The sequence below is a fragment of the Lissotriton helveticus genome, chromosome 3_2 (genome assembly GCF_964261635.1).
Source record: "Lissotriton helveticus chromosome 3_2, aLisHel1.1, whole genome shotgun sequence".
Classification (NCBI taxonomy): Eukaryota; Metazoa; Chordata; class Amphibia; order Caudata; family Salamandridae; genus Lissotriton; species Lissotriton helveticus.
In genome coordinates, this window is record NC_136062.1 from 497,042,718 (window position 1) to 497,070,560 (window position 27,843).

The following is a 27,843-nucleotide window of genomic DNA, read 5'->3' on the forward strand; positions in this document are numbered from 1 at the left end:
AGGGAGCAGGGTCAAGAATGATTTGCATATTTAGCTGTGTCCAAACTGGGATGGCAGTTTGAAAAAGAACGGATTCAACCCAGCTCTCTCGAGTGGCGGTGATTGGTGGAAAAGTTTCAGCACTCCGTCCATCATCTTGTTATGTTTGCTGGCTAAGAACCCTAGCAGGGCGATGTTTTGGTTCAGGTGGAATTATAACATTACCTTTTGCACAAAGGAAGGGTGATATGTTACTTACAGTGTAAGCATCCATTTGTTGCATGTAGAGCTGTAGATTCACATGTTGTGCATACTCTTGCCATTTAGTATTGGGCTTGGATGTTGCAAGTTTGTTTTCTATGAAAACATCTTTCAGTTCACACGTTCTCTGTGACTTCTCCTCTGAGCGTTGATACACATGGTCACCAACTCAATTGTTGTCTTTTTTTTTCGCCCAAAGGGTGAGTGCAAGTAAAGAAGTAGTGTGTATAGAAAAGCAAGCCAAAAGAAACCGTGACAGTGGCGTAAAATGCATATATCAGAGAGGAAACAGACTGCATCAGCCACTGGCTCCTGGGAAGAGGATGGGTGATTGCGAATCTACAGCACTACATGCAGTGAATAGATGCTAACAGGTACCACATTCCGGTTGTAGCAGGTGTGAATGTAGATGAGCGTTCTCTGCATAGACTCAAGAGCAGCTCTCGTCTAAGCAGTGGTGAGACAGTGGGTGGGGCAGAGGTTTAAAACAAAGTTCTAATGACAGCTTGACCAACTCTGGCTTGTTCCCTTGGTAACACGCTCTTTCAGCTGCCAAGGTAGGGTGTTTATCTTTGTGCACTTGAAAAAAAGTTTCTCAAAGTGTGAGGGCTTGTAATTCACTGATGTGCTTAAGTGAAGTAATTGGGAAAGGAAACTTTCCAGGCGAGATATTTAACAGGATATGCATGCATAGGCACGAATCGTACCCCCAGGAGCCTGGTGAGGACAATATTCAGATTCCAAGAAGGGATGGGGCGTGTTCTAAGTGCAACTTGAGACTTTCAGTGAAGGCTTTGATAAGAGGGATCTTGAAGACAGAAGAAAGTCTCAGGATGGGCTGGTCCTCGGGAAGGAGAGCTTCAAATGCCTGCTGCCTTTGTAATGCGACCCCCACAGCCTCTGCTGCTAGCAGCAGATGGCAGCCCCTGGTTTACACCCCCACGTTGAGAGGAAAAACCAGCGGGAAAATTGAAGATAGGTGTGCCCACCTCTGCCAACACCATCCCTAGGGTGGGGGTGTAGTGTAGTTCCTATATTCCCAGTAGGCTCTGCGCATTGGAATAATATATCCTATAGATGCGACGTAGGACTGAGGTCGACTAGGTCTCTATTGAATATACTAAACTTAACAGTGAGTGTCAGCTAATTCACAGGTCACTCGAAATTTCTCAAATTCACAAGAAGGGATTAGTTTCTGACAACCGCATAAACATGACAACTTTGTTTCCCAAGAACAATAGATAAGTATTTCACTCAATCGTGCATGCTTCGTTTCTACAGAGTTGCAGAGAAATCGAGAGACGGGTGTTTGCAATAAAAAGGTTTAGTGAACAGTCTTCTTTCTCATGCAAGAGAAATGAACTGCTACAATTCTTATGCAGGCTGCAAAGTATAATGCGTACAGCGAGAATAGTATTATAATAATAATACTGTAAGAGCATTGTATGGTTTCTAAGCCATATAAAAATACATACACAAATACACAGGCTAAAATACTCAACTGGTGCTTCTAAAATACGCCTACCCCAATGTACCTAACCTAAGTCTAGTACACGGGAAGAAGTAAGTATTGTGTGGCATAGGTTTTAGTTTTCTTTGCCAAGAATCTACCAAAGGTTTCTCTAGGTTCTAATCAGCTCCGTACCTTAGTTTAAAATGAAGGAGGTCTGGTATCTCAGTCTCGGGACTCGATTTCCCAACACCCCGCAAGGGGAGCTCGGAAACACTGGAGCTGGATTCTCGGCAGGAGAAGGGCAGCCTCTTGATCAGTGCGTCAGCTGGAGAGTCGGCTTCCTTCGGCACTTGCTGTAGCGAGCTGCAAGTAGATAGTCGAACTGCTCCGAACTACCGTGGTTTGCTATAGCAAGTGAAGGTATATTTATACATTGTTGGTGTTTAGGAATGCCATAGTTTGACGTAAAATCGGGCATATGAACGTCAGGAAAGAACCCCTAGGGACTAGTTGTTCTTTGTAAAGTAACAGTCTTGGACAAATCAATATTCAAGCAAGGGGAAGTTCCCTAACTGCTTAAGCCGATTTTCCAAGAAATCGTTGTGACGTTTGGAACGGGTGGAAGTAGCTATGCCTGTATTTGGGTAGCATGGGCTATGCCTCAATAAGGGATTGATTTCTATGCCTATATAAGGGCAATGTGAATTGTACCTATACAAGGGCATGAATCTGGAACATTCACTCGGAGCTCAAAACGCCACACAACAGTGGGAAGCAAGGTGAAGCACAACTTTTAGTTCTGCCATCTTTAAGTGTTTCACTGTTTGGAGCTACGCCGAGTATGAAGCGAAGTCTCCCTCGGCTACAAGCATCCATTTGTCCAATGTGACGAACCTTTAAAGGAATTCCATTTTATCCTGGTTTCAGCGGGATCAAGACTTAAGAAATCACGAGTTGATAACCCTTACCCTGAACAATCCAAAAAATCACCGCTGGGTGTAACACTCGCCTATATCCCCAGTTAGGAGAAAGGTTTGATAATAACAAACCGGTAAATAGAACATTCGTCGGGGGAGCAATTCTTGCAACGCCGACAGAATAGGTGAATAAAGTTTGAAGCTCTACCTTGAACATGGTTCAGTTCACATGAAGGCTGTCCCAATTCCCCCAGTCCTGATGAAGACCCGATTTTGACGCCCCACGTGCGCTTGTAAAGGGTCGAAACGTCGACAAGTGTTTGGATCTGTCATACAAATACCCTGTATCTAATATTGATTTATGCATTATACAGATGGTTTAATTGAAACAGTACAGACCAAGTTGAATTGCTGTTTTGTGTTTTTTCCCCCTTGTATATAAACATGTATAATTATTTGATCACTTCTGCGCCGCCAGCACTGAGCACTTAAAGTCACTTATTCCACTTTCACTTCGTTGTACAGTCTAGTTTGCAATTTGTAAAGAGTATTTATGAGTGACTACAATTTATAAAATAGTGCATAAATACATAGAGGATGTGGTTGTTGATTTTGGGTTAGATACACACTACATATGTTATGAGTGAATATAAGAAATTTTGAACACCCGAAGGAACCAATTGTTATAAATACTGATTTATTGCCCAGGTTCTTAGGGATACTGGGTCGACCCCATAGGAGATTTAACACATCTTTAAGACGGAGGGACTCCTCCAATCAGGGAGAGGTCTATGCTTCTGTGGAAAATTAGTGCGTTTTGGTGAACATTATCTGCGCCATCTTGCCTCTTCCCCTGATGCCACACTTTTGTCGTGCGCGCCCGCCATTTTAAGATGCCCCGATCAGAACCAACCCTTTTGCATGCCGCTGGCCCCTGACATAGCCCTTTGCCTTCGCTAAGCCTGCCCGCTGACCACCCCCCTGCTTGCACCTGCCTGGAGTCATAAACCCCTCTTCGGCGCTGCTCTGCCCCCGGCCCTCATCCTGTTCCCAGCGCGACACCTCCCTGCTTTCCTTTCATGATCTCCGGCCCTTAGATGCAAACCCCCTTTTTTCCCCGTGTGCCCGTTTTGTCCTCCCCGTTCCCAAGCCGACACCCAGCTCTGCCGATACCACCCTCGCCCCTCCCCGTACAATAGAAAGCTTCCCCCCATCAAAGAAATCCCCGGGTTGATCAAAGCCCCCACCCCATGAGATCCAATCAAACCCCCCACATTCTGTGACTCGGCGGATTATCCAGCTGCGCGATGCTCATCACCTGTTGTGATTAGGGTGGGGATTTCAACTGTAAATGTGTGTGGGAACGGGCCCCAAAGGGGGATTCCGGGTATGTCTTTCCGTATATCAAAGCTTTGTCACATATATGTAAACTGCAATAAAACCATAAAACACTGTATATAAGGGGCCAGGCCTCAAACGTAAGTTAGAGCACCTCTGAACGATACCTTCTGTCCGTTTCGTTGTGTTCTCCTCCGGAGAGAATAAAAGCCTTGTTTCCTGCCTTCCAGTCTCCAGCGCCTGCCTCTTCATTGATTTTAATAACTAGAGGGTCACAGAGGCAATACCGCCGGGCAAATATCGATTGTCCCCGACCCGATTGAAACTGTTTTTACAATTGGCGTCCCAAGCGTGGGGCCCATCAGCGACTCGTGGATCCAGTGGGAGAGGTCCCGACGACAGAGTGAACGACTGCAACGATCGGGAGAGCTCTTGCCCAATAGACCCTCGTCTGGCAGCCGATCATCCGAACTTCACTAGTTCCGAACAGACCTCTCTCGAGTGATCTACGGTCCTGACTGGGAACCATCAGGAGTGCCGTGAGAAATACGAGAAAAAGAGGACGATCGGGCGCTGGATTCGGAAGACAAGAAACTGTCCACATGGTCCGGGTAAGGTCGTGTTGCCACGACAAATTGCGAAAGAATTTGTTTTGATTGATTGTCAAAAAATACTAGTATTGCCTTGTTTATTTTTATTTAGAGATTCACTGTCTGCAAACGGAGAAGCAACAGGCTCTCTCTCCCTTTGCAAGCAGTGGAGAATAAGTAGGGTAGCAGCCGTGCTTGTTCTTTTTCTCCCCCACTCAATAATTGCTTGAAACTGAACTGTTGTTCACAAACTATTGTTTCCTGGAGATTCTCTGTCTGCAAGCAGGGAAGAGACCATCCTTTTTGCAGATAGTGAAAAGGGTAGGTGACGCAGATCTTTGCGGTCCTACTCATTCTCCCCATTGTTATTTTGTTGGTCTATTGGTTTTTTTGGGATCCATGAGGTATTCACTGCCTGCAAACAACGTAGAATAGAAATATTCTGTCTAGTCTTTGCACCTAGTGATAAGATAGGCAGTGCTGACTTTTTAGTCCCTCGTTACGAGCCGTCATGTCTGTCTTCTCCCCATTGATAAATAGCCTGTTTAGCCCGGACCGGGTGTTAGAGGTGGACCATATGGCTCCACTAGAAGGCACCCCTAATAAGGACATGTTCATAAACTATGGGTTAGTTACCATAGCTTATAATAAATTATGGCACAGGTATACCGAAGATAGCCAAGACAAACAGTGGCCACTGGCAGGATCCTTCGACCTTGATAAAATAGAAACGTTAGAAATAGCCCTTCGAAATAATAAGACGACGCCAATTATGCTCGACAGTCTCGGTATGTGGCGCAGAGAGGCTACGAAACGACAGAGAAAAGACGAGGATAAACCAAGTAGGGAAATATACCGACAGGACAACCCCAGGACACCGCTACCCACAACTTACCCCCCGACACTATACCAAGGACGACCAGACTTAGGGTCAGACCAATGCGCTTTTTGTAGGTATGTCGGACACTGGAAAGCCCAATGCCCGACTCTACTGAGCGTGAGTAGGAGCAGAGGACCGACAGGAACGACAGACCGACAGTACGAGAAAAGGCGCGAGACAGAGAAGAACCCGACTTACATAGACAGGCCAGACAGAACCACCACGTTTGATTATGCCCGATGGCACAGATTTCGCCAGGAAAATCTCAGCGGCATGATCAAGTTCTCCTAGGTCGGGCAATGTCAAGACGGGAACCCAGCCTCGTTTAAAAACTTACAGACGGAAAGAGATAATTATGACCAATAACTGTTTTTATATTTGTCTTGGGTCTTTGTATGTCGTACTTGTACTGTCCCCCGTCTGAGTTCGTGTGTATGTAATGTACAAATCTGCGTCATCCCTTTTACACGTGTTTCCGTGTTACTCGACCCCTGTTAGCAGAAACTTAGCATAAAAGCAACCTGGAAAGAAAGAAATGATAAAACAAAATCCGTAGAACATTAATAAACTTGAACTTTTAATTTAACACAACAAACAAGGAATAATAACGATAAACTGTAGAAAATGAAAGTCAAACAGAACATTCGCCCCCCCCCCATTCTGGAACCTTCCAAAATAGGGTAGGGTTACGGCTACGCCCAACCAACGGCAACCCATATAAGGCGAGCCCCGCCGCCAACTCTTGGTCAGGAAATCTTAACGTATGGGGGAGCCGGAGAAGAGGCGGGAGCCCGCAGCCTGGGCATTTGCAGGTAGTCCCGCCACATGTCTCTTTGGCCGGCCGCAACGGGCCTGGAAAGACTAAGGTAGTCCCGCCACATGTCAAGAGGAGAGCGAGGCACCTCTTCCTTTTCTCTTCCGTCACGGCCGCAGCAGTCCTGGACGGCGGGATGTCCTGCACGTACCTCCACAGCAATTTGTCCAAGTTGGGCTGGGAGGGAGAGGCGACGCGGACGAGCCTCTCCCACCTCCACCGGTAGGAGGTTTCCCAGCCCCCAGCCCGGCGCCGAACACCCCCAGTCAGGCGATGGTGCCCATACTTCCACAGCACCGGACACACCATGGTGGCACCCCAGTACTTGCGCAGCACCGAACACACAATGGTGGCACCCCAGTATTTGCGCAGCACCGAACGTACAATGGTGACGCTTGGGAAACACCGGATGTGGAGAGGCCTTCATGCAGGGCGATGAAAAGGAGCGGCATGGAGTGCACCGGGAGAAGGAGACGATGTGAACGAGCCTCCCTCGCCCCCCCCCCCCGGTGGGGGCATCACAGCTGCACCCCAGCTGAACGTCCCGCTCTCACAAAACAGGGACCTCTTCCCTTCACTCCAAAGGGTCTCTTCCATTCTTGCAAACTCGACGAGAGTGGCCCCTGTAGGGCCTCAAAATGGCGTCTGGATCCGCTGGAAGGCGGGCCCCGGCCACTAGAGTAACTTTGGCCAGCCATACAACTCGAACATTTGTCCCATGGAGCACGAGCCCCCATCTCCGACAGCATCTCCGCAGCCTTGAAGATCATGCAAAGGTCCCCGGCGGAGCCTTCGGCCTTAGCAGGTTTCCGGTAAGGGACGGCTGCTTCGATCGCCAACGAAACAAACATGACATTGCCACACCTTCTGTTAGCGTGAATTCTAGAACTGCCGAAAAGGACTCTGGTCCAAACTGCCAGTAATGGAAACATTTCCCCCTGATGCTGCTTCCGGACTGTGCCGGCCCCGCCCAAAATGGCGCTGGTATCAATCGGAACTTACGAACACCTCGTGGTGTTCCTTCGCACTAATATAAACTTGATGTTCTGAGATTTTTGTGATCCTTTGTACACTTGGCTAGAAAAGACAAGGAGAGCTCACTCGACGAACTGTATGAAAAGATCCCCGTTACAAACGTTGATTACGAATATACAATGTATTATATTTTTATAACTGATATAAACCTCATTTACGATACATGCGTACGGTATGTATATAGGAAATCTGATTACAACTGTTATGATTATGTTTCTAAATTATGAAAATATATGCCCCCGAACCCCCAGCCAATTAATAGACGTTTTAGTCTCTCACAAATGAATGAATAAAACTTTCCGATGTTTTTTACTGTCGCAAACGACGCCCCCCCACTGTACGCACTTTAGCCATTGCCACGACCGACCAAATACGACCACACCCTCCTAATCCATATGCTGAAATGAATTTGCAAATTAAAGTCTTTTAAACTATGGACGGGTATTGCATGTTTTATTTTAAAACAATATGGGATGGGTAGGAAAGTTCTTTTTCTGTGCACCCTACTCTGCTCTCTCTTTAAGGTTAAAGGAAGATGGTTGCCCGGCCTTGGAGGACGGATCGGATCGACAACCCGACGCTCCGCATTAAAAGTACGCGACTGACTCATGAACTCTCGCGTAGAGGAAGACCGTGACTTCCAAGGATGGGTAAAACGAATGGTGTAAATGAGGGAATGTAAAAGGAGGGTGAAATGAAATAATGTAAATATTGTAAAGTACAACGTTCCGAAGTAGCAGGGACCCAAGAACCGAAGAACTTTAGAACGCCACGGCGTCGAAAGAGGTTTAAGGATCCCGATAGTAAGATATATCCTTTGACTAGATACCTCGCACTAGGCACCTCTGGTTTCCTTTTTATATTTCCCCGCACACGCCCTACATGAACATACTACCCCCCCTCGACTCCGAAAACCATATCCCCGGGGACCCTGCCCCAAGGAGGAAAAGACGAGTAAGAGGTAAGTAAAGGACTTATGAATCCATGTATTTGAATGCGCGCGAATGCTGTCTCCCCCACCCCCCCTCTTTTCCTCCCTCTGCAGGTTACGTCAGAAATTACAGCCGAGGTGTGGCGAAGATCTGAGACCTTGCCATGTCCAAATACACGAAACGGACTAGCGCCGCAGGGTAGTGCCCAAGCACGCCTGCAAACTACTCACGTATCGAGCAAGCCCGAAAAATTAGCACAACCTGATAAAAAGTGACCACCCTTAAACCAGACCGGAAGAATGAACCCATGTCACGTATGATGCGAAACTGTGAGGGAATGTGTGTGTGTGTGTGACTGAAGCATTGATCCAACTGGTCAAAGGACCGAGAATGCGAGAAAGTGCTACAAAATGGTACCTCCTTTTTTCTTCTTTCCTTTTCCCAAAGCACGTCCCCTCTACCCTGTCTAATGCTCAAACTGCATGATTACAAGATTCTAACGTGGACTCGTGAATACCCTTTACTGTGTAATGCACTAAATAGCCTTTCTTGAATGCACTGCCGCCCTCTCCGTTGCACGTGCACTATTTAGCCTGCCGTGTTGTTGTTTTTTTTTTTTTTTTTTCTCTCTCTCTCTCTGCACTACCACTCTCCCGAGTGGTTCGTTCTCTCTCTCTCTCTCTCTGCACTACCACTCTCCCGAGTGGTTCGTTCTCTCTCTCTCTCTGCACTACCACTCTCCCGAGTGGTTCGTTCTCTCTCTCTCTCTCTCTCTCTGCACTACCACTCTCCCGAGTGGTTCGTTCGTTCTCTCTCTCTCTCTCTCTCTGCACTACCACTCTCCCGAGTGGTTCGTTCGTTCTCTCTCTCTCTCTCTCTCTCTCTCTGCACTACCACTCTCCCGAGTGGTTCGTTCGTTCTCTCTCTCTCTCTCTCTCTGCACTACCACTCTCCCGAGTGAGTGAGTGGTTCGTTCGTTCTCTCTCTCTCTCTCTCTCTGCACTACCACTCTCCCGAGTGAGTGAGTGGTTCGTTCGTTCTCTCTCTCTCTCTCTCTCTGCACTACCACTCTCCCGAGTGAGTGAGTGGTTCGTTCGTTCTCTCTCTCTCTCTCTCTCTGCACTACCACTCTCCCGAGTGAGTGAGTGGTTCGTTCGTTCTCTCTCTCTCTCTCTCTCTGCACTACCACTCTCCCGAGTGAGTGTTCTCTCTCTCTCTCTCTCTCTCTCTCTCTCTCTCTGCACTACCACTCTCCCGAGTGAGTGGTTTCTCTCTCTCTCTCTCTCTCTCTCTCTCTCTCTCTGCACTACCACTCTCCCGAGTGAGTGGTTCTCTCTCTCTCTCTCTCTCTCTCTCTCTCTCTCTCTCTCTCTCTCTCTCCTCTCTCTCTCTCTCTCTCTCTCTCTCTCTCTCTCTCTCTCTCTCTCTCTCTCTCTCTCTCTCTCTCTCTCTCTCTCTCTCTCTCTCTCTCTCTCTCTCTCTCTCTCTCTCTCTCTCTCTCTCTCTCTCTCTCTCTCTCTCTCTCTCTCTCTCTCTCTCTCTCTCTCTCTCTCTCTCTCCTCTCTCTCTCTCTCTCTCTCTCTCTCTCTCTCTCTCTCTCTCTCTCTCTCTCTCTCTCTCTCTCTCTCTCCTACCACTCTCCCGAGTGGTTAGCCCCGAAATTGGCAGATCGCCACCCCTAGCACACCACCTAATTGGCTTCAAATACCGTCAGTATTTGCACAAACATTTGTCTTTAATGCAATCACCCTGAGGCCGCGTCATTACCTCTCCTTTTCCGCTAGAAGTCAATAAACCCAGGTTGGGCCGTAAGGGAAAGGACAGGTAAGACAACAGAGGTTCCCTAATCTGGCCCGAAATAAGGGAACTACATGTCAACGGCTCCTATAGTATAAAACAAGGACCTCAGAATACGCGACCCTCCCCTCCCCGAATCGTCGCAATACCGAAACCAGAAAAACGATCACCCCCGTTGCCTCCCCTGTCTATGTCCCTGGTTGTCTCCCATAAAACCCCTGTCCTTCCTAGTTAAGTAACCGGGCTGTAAAAGGCTACGTAGGACCCAGAATGATGTTTTACAAGGTTAACAGACTAGACCAAGGTAAAGAAATCATCAAAATGAACCCCGCGGTAGTTGAAAAACAGGATGCACCGATAAAAAGGAAATGTTTAGCCATGTTCGTCTCTCAGCAAAATACCTGTGTAGTACCATGTTGACGACTCACTGTACCCTTTTGTAAATATGAAACTCTAGAGAACGGCATATCTTTGCCAGATTTGTCCCCCGAAGGTGGGTTACCATCAGATGAACCGTCATGCCTGTAATAAATGATTATGAAGGAAGGTCATAGTAAATCCAGCGGGTCCGCCACCGGTCATTCATATGCCGGTTGTGAACGTTAAAAATGACGGACATTTTCATTCTTTGCCTGGAGCTGGGAGAGAAATAGACTTTTTTGATTATCTTCATCCGAAAATTTTCTAAAAAACTGTCTTTTCAAACTTGTTTAAGGGTACTGCTGTTGGAGGAGAGAAGGACCGGATGTGGGAGCACGAGGCCCGACTGCAGACTAAGGGACACCTGCGACATTAGCCAAGGCGAGACCACGACTGAAAAGAGCTGCAGGACGAGGCACTGTTTTCGACAGCATGAAAAGAAAGGGTCGACCTGATGCCCCTGCTCGACGTCCAGTGCCTGTCGACAAGTCCCCGCTCTCCGAATTCCGTCACACGCCCGCCTATTTGAAGTCTCTCGTTCCCCTAGTTTGTTCCTAATTTGGCCTTGCTCCATCCCCTTTTTCCTCTGACCTACCCTATGAACTGTCTTGAACGCTCTTCTTCCATCGGAACTTTCTGACAATCACCTCAAAGGACACAGGGCGAAAAGGACCTTTCCGACCAGAAACGCGAGGAAAGGGTCGTGCCCTGCAACGCAGAACTTAGAACAGAGCCGGACTTGTAGCTCCACCGCCGGTGCTCAACAGCGCCAACGAAAGACCACAAAGAACAATGAGAACTCGTAAACTTCGAACATTTGACATCCTCAAACCACCGTTTTTTCTACGCCTCATTTCTCTCCCAGCCACCATTGTATTGATCCTGCTCCAACCCGAATCCGAGATATGTATTAACCTGCCAGTTTATGTTATGATATGTACTTGCTGCTCGCCGTTTTTGTATTTCATTCCTATGACTTTCCTGCTGAACAAATTTATCAAAGTTCATCAAATAGGTGCACCTCCTAAAAACTAGAAACCTCAAAATGTATCGTTTACAACTCTTTATCTTGGGTTTCCTACCGTTTTTCTCTCTCATGCTTACCACAATAGACCCGAGTAGAAGATGAACCAACAAGATGTCTTGAATATGTTAAAGGAGGGACTGTGGAAAATTAGTGCGTTTTGGTGAACATTATCTGCGCCATCTTGCCTCTTCCCCTGATGCCACACTTTTGTCGTGCGCGCCCGCCATTTTAAGATGCCCCGATCAGAACCAACCCTTTTGCATGCCGCTGGCCCCTGACATAGCCCTTTGCCTTCGCTAAGCCTGCCCGCTGACCACCCCCCTGCTTGCACCTGCCTGGAGTCATAAACCCCTCTTCGGCGCTGCTCTGCCCCCGGCCCTCATCCTGTTCCCAGCGCGACACCTCCCTGCTTTCCTTTCATGATCTCCGGCCCTTAGATGCAAACCCCCTTTTTTCCCCGTGTGCCCGTTTTGTCCTCCCCGTTCCCAAGCCGACACCCAGCTCTGCCGATACCACCCTCGCCCCTCCCCGTACAATAGAAAGCTTCCCCCCATCAAAGAAATCCCCGGGTTGATCAAAGCCCCCACCCCATGAGATCCAATCAAACCCCCCACATTCTGTGACTCGGCGGATTATCCAGCTGCGCGATGCTCATCACCTGTTGTGATTAGGGTGGGGATTTCAACTGTAAATGTGTGTGGGAACGGGCCCCAAAGGGGGATTCCGGGTATGTCTTTCCGTATATCAAAGCTTTGTCACATATATGTAAACTGCAATAAAACCATAAAACACTGTATATAAGGGGCCAGGCCTCAAACGTAAGTTAGAGCACCTCTGAACGATACCTTCTGTCCGTTTCGTTGTGTTCTCCTCCGGAGAGAATAAAAGCCTTGTTTCCTGCCTTCCAGTCTCCAGCGCCTGCCTCTTCATTGATTTTAATAACTAGAGGGTCACAGAGGCAATACCGCCGGGCAAATATCGATTGTCCCCGACCCGATTGAAACTGTTTTTACACTTCCTCCCACAGGAGGGTGGCATAGTAGAGGGTGTAGTCACTCCAGGTAAGGTGCCTATTGGCCCTACCGGCTACTCCCCTAAAACACACCTAAATATTGCATTTAGGTGGCTCCCACAGACCAGACCCTCAGATCTTTGATGATCAAAGAAGAAAGAAGATACCCTGCAGCAGAAGCCGACAAGTGCCTTGACCCCCACCCTACCGGTCTGTCTCTAGCTTTGACGACCCTGCGCCCTGTCTGCCAACAACAACCTCCAAAAACCCGGGGAAGACTGCTGCCTTCAATAAAGAATCCAATCTCCAGAGGACAGCGAACCTGTCCAGAAGAAACCTACTCCAAAGACTCCGGATCCACGTCTCCTGTCCACTCTCAATCAATCATGGGTTTGTTGAGCACAACTACTCACCCGTAAGGGTCCCAAGGCCCAGGGGGGTAGGTGGGGGGTGGGAGGGGAAGGGTGCAGGTTCCAGTCTATCAAGGAGGAGGTCTATCGAAGAGCCATGTGTTGAGTTATCTCATGAAGATGGGGAGTGATGTCTGTTTGAGGTGGAGCGGTAGGGCGTTCCAGGCTCTGGCGAGAGGAAGGAGTAGGAGCCAACGCCCACAGTTCAAGCCGAGTGGCTCCCCTGTGCAGTGAAGTCTCTCCGGCAATCCTGAGATTGTGTTGAGTGTTGGCTGACCTCTCCTGTTATCCACAATGGCGCCTGCAGTGTGAATCCAGAGACTCCCCCAGCCACGACCGGCTCCGGTAAGAAGAATCAGACGCTGAAAGGAACTCCTGCACCTGAAGCCCCTGGGCCTTGGTCAGCTGAACCGACCGTGAACCTACGAGCTCCTACATCTCAACTTAGCTCTGCTGTAAATAGTCGTCCCATTGCAAACTCCGGTGCCATGCCTGCAGCCGTTTTCCAGTCAGGAAAATCCTCATAGAAAAGTATTTGGGCGCCCGGCGTTGTATTTGCACCCTGCACCCGACCGCCCCTGTGTCGTTAGTGATGTATGTTTGGTGCAGCTTTGCGGCCCCCACCCCTGGTGCTTGTGCTACCCCCCCAAAGCTTGGCCCTAGCAACCGATGTACCCACCCACCTGCAAGCAGTGTGGTTCCAGGCAACCCTGTCTTCATTGGAAAGCACCGAGTCAAACTCCAATTTTTACCTCTGCACCCGGCTGCCCTTGTGCTGCTGGTGGGCACGTTTTGGTACCTACCTGACCCCTGGCCTTTGTTCACTTGTTGGCTCTGACAACTAAAATTGTAAGGTCAATACTTACCAGTTTAACCGCAAAATTGTTTTCCCCTTATAATAACATTAGACAGTTTTAAAAAGTTTCAAAGTGTCGATTTATTTTACACTGAAAAGTATTTTTAATTAAAATCATACTTACCTGATTATGAAGACCTGGGTCTTAAAATAAAGCACAAAGTATAATTTTCTAAAATTGGTCTGGGTCTCCTTGATTCGCGTGTCCCTTATTGGTCATGCGTGTGCAATAAATGTCTTTCACTCCTGTGTCCATTGCATTTAGACACTCCTTTTTTCCGCAGTACTCTCTCTAAACCAAGCTTTAGCTCTTCTCCCCTCAGCACTGCCTATTGATTCCCTTTCCCTTAAATCTTCCACTTCTTGCTACACTAGATTCCTTCCATCAGCATTCCTTCAGCAATCTTTACTTCCATCCGTGCTCTTTGACACTGCTTAAGTTTCCTTCAGTGGCTTCGCTCAGAGTCGTTACCATCCTCCACCCTCCCCTCCTATCGTTTCTATCTGCACTTCCCGCAGCCACCATTATGCACTTACGTATTCCAGTGAGTTTTATCACACGGTCTCCAGTCTCACCTCTTGGTACCGATGGCATCCAGTTCATCAATAAAGATGATAGATGGAGCTTTCTCTTTGGCCAAAGCAAAAGCATCTCTGACGAGTTTGGCACCATCGCCAATGAACATCTGTACCAGCTGTGGGCCTGCGAGCTTCAGGAAGGTGGCCTGCAGGAAAGATACAGAGGTCGCATGAGACACGAACAGCCATCACACGTAAGGTTCCTAAAGCGATATCGGCTGCAGAGGGGATGAGGGACACCGATCAGACGAGTAAGATTCTCCGTCTCGCAAATCTGATTACTTACATTAATCCAGCCTGTGCATGCCCAATTCCTTGCCGCCTTAAGATGCACCTGGCAATATACCCTTTTCTTACCCTATGTATGGAGGGTGTAACACTTTCCTAATCTAGATGCGAGCAGAGTGCTCCCTTTTCTTACCCTAGTGTATGGATTGTGTGATTGATCCCTGATGTAATGTACACATGTGCAGTGTGTGCTCTTTTCTTACACTGTGCATGGAGCGTGCGACTCATTCCTAATCTGGATGGTTGCAGCGCGTATCCTCATTTCTTGCTCTAGCGTATGAAGCGTGTGACTTATTCCTAATCTTATCAGGATGTATGCAGCGCATGCCCTTTTCTTACCCTAGCATATTGGGCGTGTCTCATTCCTAATCAAGATATGTGCAGCGCGTGCCCTTTTCTTACCCTCGCATATGGAGCGTGTCTCATTCCTAATCGAGATATGTGCAGCGGGTGCCCTTTTCTTACCCTAGCATATGGAGCGTGTCTCATTCCTAATCGAGATATGTGCAGCGGGTGCCCTTTTCTTACCCTCGCATATGGAGCGTGTCTCATTCCTAATCGAGATATGTGCAGCGGGTGCCCTTTTCTTACCCTCGCATATGGAGCGTGTCTCATTCCTAATCGAGATATGTGCAGCGCGTGCCCTTTTCTTACCCTCGCATATGGAGCGTGTCTCATTCCTAATCGAGATATGTGCAGCGCATGCCCTTTTCTTACCCTCGCATATGGAGCGTGTCTCATTCCTAATCGAGATATGTGCAGCGCGTGCCCTTTTCTTACCCTCGCATATGGAGCGTGTCTCATTCCTAATCGAGATATGTGCAGCGCGTGCCCTTTTCTTACCCTCGCATATGGAGCGTGTCTCATTCCTAATCGAGATATGTGCAGCGCGTGCCCTTTTCTTACCCTAGCATATGGAGCGTGTCTCATTCCTAATCAAGATATGTGCAGCGCGTGCCCTTTTCTTACCCTCGCATATGGAGCGTGTCTCATTCCTAATCGAGATATGTGCAGCGGGTGCCCTTTTCTTACCCTAGCATATGGAGCGTGTCTCATTCCTAATCGAGATATGTGCAGCGCGTGCCCTTTTCTTACCCTAGCATATTGGGCGTGTCTCATTCCTAATCAAGATATGTGCAGCGCGTGCCCTTTTCTTACCCTCGCATATGGAGCGTGTCTCATTCCTAATCGAGATATGTGCAGCGCGTGCCCTTTTCTTACCCTAGCATATGGAGCGTGTCTCATTCCTAATCGAGATATGTGCAGCGCGTGCCCTTTTCTTACCCTAGCATATGGAGCGTGTCTCATTCCTAATCAAGATATGTGCAGCGCGTGCCCTTTTCTTACCCTAGCATATGGAGCGTGTCTCATTCCTAATCGAGATATGTGCAGCGGGTCCCTTTTCTTACCCTCGCATATGGAGCGTGTCTCATTCCTAATCGAGATATGTGCAGCGCGTGCCCTTTTCTTACCCTCGCATATGGAGCGTGTCTCATTCCTAATCGAGATATGTGCAGCGCGTGCCCTTTTCTTACCCTCGCATATGGAGCGTGTCTCATTCCTAATCGAGATATGTGCAGCGGGTGTCCTTTTCTTACCCTAGCTTACGGAGCGTGTCTCATTCCTAATCTAGATTTGTGCAGCTCGTGCCCTTTTTATCCTAGCGTATGGAGCATGTAATACTTTGCTAAACTAGATGTGTGCAGCGTGTCATCTTTTCTTACCCTAGCATATGGAGCATGTAACACTTTGCTAATCTACATGTGTGCAGCGTGTGCTTTTTTTACCCTGGCGTATAGAGCGTGAGAAAGCACATGGCTTCGAGTTTAGCTTGAACAGTCGTCCCTCCATTTTGCATCCTCACAGCCATCTAACAACTGTTTTTGTTTGAGGATTCTGAGAAACGAGAGGAAACCTGTTCAAAAGATAGAAAAATCCATAGCACGTGTCCGGAGCGCAAGTAAAAAGGTCACTGAAAGCGTACGTGTATCTTTCCTAGCTTGTATGTCTAGGCGTCAACTGTCCTAAATTTGATCTGTTAACCGTTTGCAAGAACGGATGATCCGACTTGCGCTACGCATCACAACTGCTCTGTATAAATATCTATGTGCCAGTTGCATCCGGCAGAGAGTGGTATGAAGCTGCTGGCTTCACATCTCCCAGTTCGAACTTGAAATAGGTTGACTTCCCGACTGAGACTGTTTTGTGGTTTGCTCTTTGACAAGCGTGCGACTCATTCCTAATCCAGACGAGTGCAGCAAATGCTCGTTTCCTATCCTGGCGTATTAAGTGTGTGACTGATTCCTAATCTAATCTAGATGTGTGTGGCGTGTGCCCTATTCTTAAGCTATCACAGCGGTTCTTAACCTTTTGACTTGTGGGGACCCCCAATGAATCATTACTGGAACCCTGGGACCCTCCATCGCCTGAATCACTATTGGATCCCCCACTAAGTCATGACTGTTAGCTTAGGGCCCCAGCCTAAAAATTGTTGGTGATTTGCGCCTCACAATACACAACAAATGCAGAAAATAACATTCAAACAAATACGCAAATAACAAGGTTTATTTAATTCGCAAACAAATTAAGAATGTAAAAATAATTATATAAAGGTTGGATCTTTTCAAGAATTCAATGCGGTCACTCAGCATCGCACGCTGTTTGATGCACTCGCACTGCTCCCACAAATCAGTCTTAGAATACTAGTTTAATTTTTAGTCTCTAATTTCAAATTCCTTCACTTGTACAGTAAGTTTAAAAATCTTCAATTGTACATTTAGCTTCTTTATTTATATACACTTTTCTAATCTGTTAATATTATTTAATGTTCTAAGTAGTTGGGGACCCCCTGAGGGGCCTTACGGACCCCATGGGTCCCGCACCACAGGTTGAGACTCGCTGCCCTAGCATGTGGGGCGGGTGACACTTTCCTAATCTTATCTGGATGTGTGCCGCACCTGCCCTTTTCTTACCCTAGCGTATAGGGTGGGTGATCCTTTCCTAATCTAAATCTATGCAGTGTATGCCCTTTTCTTACACTGGTACATGGGGCGTTTGACCCTTTCTTAATGTAGACGTTTGCAGCGCGTGCCCCTTTCTTACACTGGTACATGGGGCGTTTGACCCTTTCTTAATGTAGACGTTTGCAGCGCGTGCCCTTTTCTTACACTGGTACATGGGGCGTTTGACCCTTTCTTAATGTAGACGTTTGCAGCGCGTGCCCCTTTCTTACACTGGTACATGGGGCGTTTGACCCTTTCTTAATGTAGACGTTTGCAGCGCGTGCCCCTTTCTTACACTGGTACATGGGGCGTTTGACCCTTTCTTAATGTAGACGTTTGCAGCGCGTGCCCCTTTCTTACACTGGTACATGGGGCGTTTGACCCTTTCTTAATGTAGACGTTTGCAGCGCGTGCCCTTTTCTTACACTGGTACATGGGGCGTTTGACCCTTTCTTAATGTAGACGTTTGCAGCGCGTGCCCCTTTCTTACACTGGTACATGGGGCGTTTGACCCTTTCTTAATGTAGACGTTTGCAGCGCGTGCCCCTTTCTTACACTGGTACATGGGGCGTTTGACCCTTTCTTAATGTAGACGTTTGCAGCGCGTGCCCTTTTCTTACACTGGTACATGGGGCGTTTGACCCTTTCTTAATGTAGACGTTTGCAGCGCGTGCCCCTTTCTTACACTGGTACATGGGGCGTTTGACCCTTTCTTAATGTAGACGTTTGCAGCGCGTGCCCTTTTCTTACACTGGTACATGGGGCGTTTGACCCTTTCTTAATGTAGACGTTTGCAGCGCGTGCCCTTTTCTTACACTGGTACATGGGGCGTTTGACCCTTTCTTAATGTAGACGTTTGCAGCGCGTGCCCTTTTCTTACACTGGTACATGGGGCGTTTGACCCTTTCTTAACGTAGACGTTTGCAGCGCGTGCCCCTTTCTTACACTGGTACATGGGGCGTTTGACCCTTTCTTAATGTAGACGTTTGCAGCGCGTGCCCCTTTCTTACACTGGTACATGGGGCGTTTGACCCTTTCTTAATGTAGACGTTTGCAGCGCGTGCCCCTTTCTTACACTGGTACATGGGGCGTTTGACCCTTTCTTAATGTAGACGTTTGCAGCGCGTGCCCCTTTCTTACACTGGTACATGGGGCGTTTGACCCTTTCTTAATGTAGACGTTTGCAGCGCGTGCCCCTTTCTTACACTGGTACATGGGGCGTTTGACCCTTTCTTAATGTAGACGTTTGCAGCGCGTGCCCTTTTCTTACACTGGTACATGGGGCGTTTGACCCTTTCTTAATGTAGACGTTTGCAGCGCGTGCCCTTTTCTTACACTGGTACATGGGGCGTTTGACCCTTTCTTAACGTAGACGTTTGCAGCGCGTGCCCCTTTCTTACACTGGTACATGGGGCGTTTGACCCTTTCTTAATGTAGACGTTTGCAGCGCGTGCCCCTTTCTTACACTGGTACATGGGGCGTTTGACCCTTTCTTAATGTAGACGTTTGCAGCGCGTGCCCTTTTCTTACACTGGTACATGGGGCGTTTGACCCTTTCTTAATGTAGACGTTTGCAGCGCGTGCCCCTTTCTTACACTGGTACATGGGGCGTTTGACCCTTTCTTAACGTAGACGTTTGCAGCGCGTGCCCCTTTCTTACACTGGTACATGGGGCGTTTGACCCTTTCTTAATGTAGACGTTTGCAGCGCGTGCCCCTTTCTTACACTGGTACATGGGGCGTTTGACCCTTTCTTAATGTAGACGTTTGCAGCGCGTGCCCCTTTCTTACACTGGTACATGGGGCGTTTGACCCTTTCTTAATGTAGACGTTTGCAGCGCGTGCCCCTTTCTTACACTGGTACATGGGGCGTTTGACCCTTTCTTAATGTAGACGTTTGCAGCGCGTGCCCTTTTCTTACACTGGTACATGGGGCGTTTGACCCTTTCTTAATGTAGACGTTTGCAGCGCGTGCCCCTTTCTTACACTGGTACATGGGGCGTTTGACCCTTTCTTAATGTAGACGTTTGCAGCGCGTGCCCTTTTCTTACACTGGTACATGGGGCGTTTGACCCTTTCTTAATGTAGACGTTTGCAGCGCGTGCCCTTTTCTTACACTGGTACATGGGGCGTTTGACCCTTTCTTAATGTAGACGTTTGCAGCGCGTGCCCTTTTCTTACACTGGTACATGGGGCGTTTGACCCTTTCTTAACGTAGACGTTTGCAGCGCATGCCCCATTTGTACACTGGTGCATGGAGCGTGACCCTTTCCGATGGGCACGTGCCCTTTTCTTACCGTGTTGCATGGAGCACATGACCCTTTCCTAATCTAGACTAGATATGTGCAGCACGGCATGCCTTCTTTCCTTACCTTGGTCTGTGCGGCACATGCCCGAGCCAGTAGGGTTTTCCCAGTGCCTGGAGGACCGTACATCAGCACTCCTTTAGGGGGTTGGATGCCAAGGTTTTCAAACTTCTCTCTGTGGTTCATGGGCAGCACGATGGCTTCCACCAGCTGTTAACAAAAGCATATAAAAATAAGACGCCAGCTTTCACAAAGAACGACCGCTACAACACTCACCACCAGAAACTCCCTAGTATAAGTTAGAAGGTTCAACAATCGCCCCTTACCTGGTCACCAAGTCCATTTTTTAGTGTTATGAGAAACAAGCATTGGCAAACCAATAGGTCTTGCCTATGCAAGAGCTAATGGTTTGCCAATGTTTTTTAGCCACGTTTACGTGGCTTAAAATTTGTGACGTAGAGGAGTGCAGTAAAGAGTGTTGTAGAATGAAATGGCGAAGAATCTATTAGAGTGGAGTGTCAGAGAGTGTTCTGTATTGGAGTAGAACGTAGCTTGGTATGGAGTCGAGTAGAGTGAACTGGTGCAGAGTGCACTGGCAGAGTGTTGCATTGTAGAATGCAATGACAAATTGGAGAGTTGTATAGTAGGGTAGATTGGCACAAAGCAGTGGTGCAGAGTGGTGTGGAGTGCAGCGGCGTACAGCGTGGCTAGAGTGCAGAGGTGTAGAGTGGCACAGAGCAGTCGTGTAGAGCAAAGTGACTAGAGAGTAGTGGTGTAGAGTACAGTGGCATAGAGAGCTGTGGTGTAGAGTACAGTGGCATAGAGAGCTGTGGTGTAGAGGACAGTGGCTAGGGTGCAGTGGTACACAGTAGAGCGCAGTGGCACAGAGCACAGGGGTGCGGAATAGAACAGTGTAGAGTGGCGCAGAGTAGAGTGGAAAGCAAAAAGAACAATTGATGGACAGAATGCAGAACAATGTCATACATTCACCCCAGTACAGAGATCTGGTCCTAAATCCATTGTTTGTTTTGCTCACCATGCCAATCCAGTTTAAACCCAGTCATATTCAAATCAGTCTTGACCCTGCGCCCAATGGGAACAGTCCAGCCCGAACTGCCAAGCCAGGTCCTCCCTTGACTGGAAAAAAGCATTCCCAGGACCGGTTTCGGGCTTTCAGCCCTCATCAGCCAGGATAGCTTGACTCCAGTGTGTCTTGGGTGCCTTTTGCTTTTATGCCCAGAAGTGGGTCCCGGACTCACTGTGCCACTGGATTCAAGCTAACCTGGCTGAAGAGCCCGAAACCAGTCCTATGATGCTTGTTTCCGGTCCAGGGAGTATCTGGCTTGGCAGTTCGGGCTGGACTGTTCCCATGAGGCACAGGGTCAAGACTGATTTCCATATGGCCAGGTCTAAACTGGGTTGGCATGGTAAGCAAAAGAATGATGGATTTAACCCAGATCTCTTGATTGGGGGTGAATGTTTTGATTTGTTCTACATTCCATCCATCAATTGTGTGTCTTTTGCAAAGTAGAGTGGCACAGTCTGATTGTGTCCTGGTAGACTGTGCCGAGAGCCACCGGAGATGGTGACCTTGTCTGCAGTCTGATAGTGTCCTGGCTGAGGCTGTGCCGAGAGCCACCAGAGATGGTGACCTTGTCTGCAGTCTGATAGTGTCCTGGCTGAGGCTGTGCCGAGCGCCACCAGAGATGGGGAGCTGGTCTGCACGTTGAGCCGGTGTGCTGGTTGTGAGCACTTTGTAAATGATGCAGATGGCTTTGAAGATAGTGAAGGCCGGCAAGGGGAGCCAATGGAGATTCATCAGGATGGGAGTGAAGTGATCCTACCTCTTCCGGCGTACTGTCAAGGAGTCTGATGCAATCTTCAATACAGATGGGATTAACGGAGAACAGAGCATCACTTGTGGCCGAAACAGCATTTAACCGGTCACCAGAGCTGGGAGGATAACCCAATTAACCTGAGTAGACTATATAACATACGCAGATTTTCAAGATTCCTCTGCCGTTACCGACTGCTGGCTATGCAAAAAGAGACTTAACTGTTTGAAATAGTTCTTTGGTAGAATTAGCTGCAGAGTGGATTATTATTTATTTTTCTAAATAATAATACGACCTTTTGGTATCCTTCATTAGAAGCAACATTTATGCTTTCAATGGCATTGTATTTCACATTATTTCTTGTAGCAAGAGGTTTCCTGGCCTTCTGCATTTCTTTCTCATTATAGCTGGCAGTTTGTGCTGTCCACAGGTATCACTCAGATGCTTGGAGAGAATTTGGTCTGTCAATTAATAGCGCTATATGTTTTGTTCAGTCAGTTTTTACTTTTCTTTAGGAAGATGTATTTTACGACTTATATTCGACTTATATACGACTTTTATATTACGGGAACTTTGTCTGCCCGTGTCTTGCGCCATGCCCTTCCCTTACAAGCAGCCAGATCTTACCTTGCGCACAATTCCTGGAACAGCTGCCCGTGCACATGAAAGGCCCCATCTCAGTTCCTGAATTCCACAAGAAACTGAAGATAAGAGTTCTTCGTCTATTCTCAGCCCTGGCCTCGCCTACGTAGCTCCAGCCTTCAGCACGAGGACACCCTTACGGTGAGTCCTGCGCTCTACAAACACACATAGTATTACACTGTACATTGAGCAGGACAGCTCCAGGTTGTTCGCTCTATGATTTAGGGAAATAGCGATCATCTCAGGTTAGAACCGGCCCCTTCCTGGGAGACGTTAGTATAGGATTGGGAGAGTTGGTCTGCCAGCTAGGGCGTTGTTGGAGCACACACTACAGTGAAGAGCTAGTTTGTTCCTTTCGGAACTGGGAGCCCCGAAGGGTTTATCTAAAAATGTGCATAGGAAAAGGACAAAAAATGATCGGAGCTCACAATTTGCACATCCAGGAGTGAAGCACAGGAGGCAGAGTTGGTGGGCTCCTCCATGGGTGCAGCCGGTCAGCTGTCGGATCACATCAAGAACGGACATGGCAAGCAGCTGGAAACGCGAGCTGGTGTTTAGGACGGACTCTACCCCAGACACTAAAGACCCATAGGACTATGGAATGACATAAGCTGATCTGAGATTGCAGGATCATTTATACAGCCATATAAAGTATTCACTGGTGCGGCGACAGGTCAGAATGCTTCCTGTGCTCTTCGCCCATTCTAGAAGCAAAAAGGTAGTTCCAGGACACGGAGATTGGCGACCCCGAATTCTTGTACGAGGATACTGGAGCCCAGAATCAAGAAGTCCTCAAAGACAGAGCCACAGCCTTCTGAGTCAGCGGTCTGTGAGGAATAGGCCCTGTGTTATTACTAGCGAATAGGTGGTGAATCAGGAAAGCTATTTTTATTTTTGTTGCCGATCTTACATTGCAAACAGTGACTCTAAATTTCCATAATGCCAGTCATCTTTTGAGGAGGGTACTTAAAAATAAAAATAAGTGCGATGCAGTGTCCAGGTGGGAGGAGAGGGCCAAATCCGCTCAAGTAGAGTGGACGCAGACGTGGAACTAAGGCTACATGTACTGGTGAAAAACAAGATTCAAAAATCTGAATCCACTTTGGAGTGCCGAGGTTCTTGGCTGAATACAGAAGCAGCACGACTGGACTTAGGACACAACAGGGTGCACATCTTTGGTGCACCAGTTGTACGTCTGTGCTGTGGGGGCCAGATAATTCTTCCCAAGTGAGAGGTGTGACAGCTGGCTCCGCCCCCAGACATGTGGCAAGGCAATCTGTGTGGCAGAAGTGGCTACACAAACTGGCAACCATAGCTGCCAACAGGTTCAGACTGCTTAAGTGTGACATTTTCATACTTTGAGTAAATATGAGTGACATTCAACGACTATGAGTGACACTTTCTCCCGTGCAAAAATCAAGCAATGAAGAAGCAGGGAACAAATATCAGAAATGAAACCCATTTGAGCAACAGGAAACTCTAAGAAGCACAGCTGCCAAGTTTTTTAGATTGTTTGTGTGTGAACATTTATGGTTTCAGTGTTTTTATGAGGGACACTCAGAGACCAAATGTGTGACACTTAAGAGTGACACTTTCTCACAAGCAAAACCTAGCAACGAAGTCCATGGAAACAAATAAATGTCAGAAGTTACACCTGTTTGAGCAACGAGAAACCAAGTGCTTTGAGTCACAGGTTGAGGCCTCGTAGCACTATATATACTCACAAGTCACTATTCCCCTTAAGCCAATCAGGATTCACTTCCCTTTCTCGCTAGTTACAGTGACATACGTGATCTGCAGTGAATGTCATGCACTATGAACCCGGCTGGAATCCTCATCGACAGGAGCCAACACCAATACCCCACTCTCCTTCAGCTTTCTGCCATGCACATATTACTCCACCAGCGTTCTCTAAGAGCGAACACACTCCCACTAACTCGCTCAGCCACCTCATATCCTACATGATTTTTACAGCTCTTTGGACCATTACAGCCGAGATGCCGGCAGGAGCATGGACACATTATGATATTCATTGGTGTCTGCGAACATTCAGTGGAAAATTGCAAGGCCATTGTGACTTTGCTACATAAACACTTTTAAAAACAACTTATTTGGGATCCAACCTCTTTGCTCCATCCATACAGTACTAAACATAAGTATGGTGTTATTCACAAACAGCACAGTGGCAGACATACCTGACTCTCCCTCCGAGAGCTGGCATTAGCACTACGACGCCCAGCGCAAAGATATTTTTGGCACCTCCCCAATGACCTCCTTCTCCAGGGATTCCCTAACTACCACTCTCCAACAGAACCCCACATTTTACAGAGCCCACCTCGAAGATCCATTTCATTATTTGTTTTATAGTGCCACTCCTATCAGTGTAGGGTGTCAGCGCACTTTATATCACAGACAATGAATCATAAGTGCATAAATTAGTCTGTAGTAAATGCTACAAGTGATAATGAGGATTACAAGGTGTAGGCGTAACATGTCATACATACTAGTAAAAAGGATATTTTAAGTATGTTTGATCTAGAAACTCAAATTGTATCCAGACAAAACTGAGGTCAAGGAGTTTGGGAAGGGGTCACCACTCTCAAACCAATTTTGGTGGCCGGCAGAAGCAGGTCCCTGCCCAAACGCCTTGGTCAAAGTTAGGAACCTAGGATTCTTGATTGATGACCAACTAAACTTTGCTGGACAGGTCAACATTTTAACATCTGCTTGCATTTTTCTACTAAAGACCTTGTACTAAAGTTTGCCTTTTTTTCCCCCTGGATCTCAGGAAATCTATTGTAGACGCACTAATTGTCTCATGAATGGACAACTGCAATGCACGGTTTCTGGGCATAGACAAACGCAAACAGGTAAAACTTCAACCCCTTCAAAATGGCACAGCGAGAGTGCCGCTCAAAATTTCCAAAACCACCATATTTTCTGCAGTATTAGAGAGCTTCATTGGCTCCCGGTCAAGCAGCGCATCCAATTCAAGGCACTATGCCTGGTTCATAAAGCATTACACGGCGGAGGGCTGTCAGACCGTCAGAATCTTTTTCAATGCCACTCCCCACAGCGGAATCTTGGATCTGCCAATAAGGACTAGTCAAGGTCTCTAAAATCCTAAAGACCAGATGGGGAGGTAGATGCCTTTCCCATCAAGCATCCAAGGTTTGGAATGAACTGCTGATCAACATTAGACTACATCCTACTAGACCCATGTTTAGGAACATGCTTAAGACCTGGCTATTCCCTCAATAAGAAAGAAGCTCCCTCATCCGATTCTTTACATGTTTCCTCGCTTACCCAGCGTCAAGACGCCTCAGCATCCGTGTGCTCTATAAATCCTTACTTAGAGAATCAGACACAGGATTTAAAACATACCACAGGGGTTGGCATGGCTTTACTAGTAAGAATGCCTTTCTACCCAAAAGAACCCCTATTAACACCATTAGGATAATGAAAGATGGGAACAAAACAACGTTCTAGCCTATACCATGCAGTTTGTATGCAGCTGTTTGATGACAGATCATAGCTCACTGTGTAACTTATGTACTGCAGAGAAACAAAAGGACCTGAAACAAAAACAGTTAGCCACTGAGCTATCCACATAAAAGAGAGTTATGTGATCTGCATGGTACACGTCTGCCGCAGGCATATAAGGATTAGTTACTTACCTGTAATCCTAGTTCTCTTCCAGGGGTATCCTCATCAAAGTCACAAGCACTAGAATATTCCCGCCCATGCGCGGGACCCCGGAAACACAATCATATATGTGCCCCACATATATATCTCCATATATATACACAAATATATATATGTATATTTAGTATTAAACCATTTTATAACGCGCTCCATTACTGGGGAGTATCCTGGCGCGAAGGAGGGGAAAAAAAAACAAACAGCAGAACACAGAGCAAGAAAAAAAAAAAAAAAACATCATATTGTACTCTTGAAGAGATGAGTTTTCAGGTGTTTTTTTAATACAGCCACTGTTGGCATGGAACGCAGATGGAAAGGGAGAGCGTTCCAGGCCTGGGCCACAATCACAGAAATCGACTGGCCACCAAGTCTGGCACGTTTAAAACGTGGAAGGGACAATTTAAACAGAGTAGAAGATCTCAGGGTACGTGCAGGGACATAGCTGATAAATCTCTTTCTCAAATATAGGGGGCCTTGATCATGAGTTGCCCGAAACGCCAACACCAGAGATTTAAACACAATGCGCTGTCTAACAGGAAGCCAATGGAGCGTGCGCATCTCCGCGCGAACGCTCTTCCATCTAGGTATGTTAAATAATAGACGGACAGCCGCATTCTGAATGATTTGCAGGCGCTGCACTAGATAGGCTGGAATGCCACTAAACAGTGCATTGGCATAATCCAACCTAGCCAATATGAGCGCCCGAGCAACCGACTCCCTCGCATCCCTGGGGAGCAGGGGGAAGAATTTGCGAAGCATTCTCAAGGTGGCGAAGCAGGTGCCTGTAAGCTTTTTAATATGATGCTCAAATTTGAGGTCCTCCGCGAACCAGATGCCAAGATTTTTGGCAGGTCTCCCCGTCTCCTTCGGGCCAGGAATGTTAGAGGGCCACAGTGAGCTCCTGAACGAGGGGGGAAAAGAGCCATAAAAGAGCACCTCTGATTTGTCCTCGTTACATTTCAGCTGGGCCTGCGTTAACCAGCGAAATACCGAGGACAAACACAAATGGACCGTAGATGTATCCAGATCGGCATCAGGCCAGGTGAACAGCAGTTGGGTATCGTCAGCATACCCTATGATCTTAGCCCCAAACTGTTCCGCTAGATAAACCAGGGGAGTGATGTAAACATTGAACAGTAAGGGGCTAAGAGTTGACCCCTGCGGGACACCTGTGAGCAGAGGTTTGGGCTCAGAGGCATGGGGAGGCAGCCAGACCTGCTGGGTCCTATCAGATAAAAAAGAGGACAGCCAATCTAGGACAACCCCCCCAATGCCTATAGCCGCCAGCCGGCCGAGGAGGAGCTCATGAGGGACAGTATCGAACGCGGCAGAGAGGTCCAACAAAATTAGGACCGCTCTGCCACCTCCGTCTAAACAGTCCCGGATAGCCTCGGTCATCTCCACCAGGGCCGTCTCGGTGCTGTAAGCAGCCCTGAATCCCGATTGGGCGGGATGGAGGGCGTTAGAGGTTTCAACAAAGCTCTCCAATTGTTGAAGTACTACCTTCTCACAAATTTTAGTAAGTGCCGGTAGAAGGGAAATCGGGCGATAATTCCCAGGAGTCGCCACGTCCAGTCCAGGTTTCTTCAAGAGTGGCAGAAGTTTGGCCCGTTTCCAGACAGGAGGAACCTCGCCCGCAACCAGGGAGAGGTTCACTAACTGCGTGGTCTCAGCACAGACTATATCCGCCACTTCCGAAAGCACCCGGGCCGGACACGGGTCAGTTGGAGAGCCAGATTTAAGGGACTGAAGGAGGGGGAGAACAGCAT

At 47.7% G+C, this 27,843-nt stretch overlaps 1 protein-coding gene across 1 annotated transcript in view; it reads right to left on the reverse strand.

Moving 5' to 3' along the window:
• PSMC3 (proteasome 26S subunit, ATPase 3) overlaps positions 1-27,843 on the reverse strand; it is a 109,306-nt gene that overhangs the window by 32,846 nt on the left and 48,617 nt on the right. Inside the window, exons 7-8 of the mRNA XM_078684495.1 lie at positions 19,962-20,105; positions 14,298-14,446 (exon numbers count right to left, since the gene is read on the reverse strand). Coding sequence (XP_078540621.1) covers positions 14,298-14,446; positions 19,962-20,105 — 293 coding nt within the window. The remainder of the gene's footprint in view (positions 1-14,297; positions 14,447-19,961; positions 20,106-27,843) is intronic.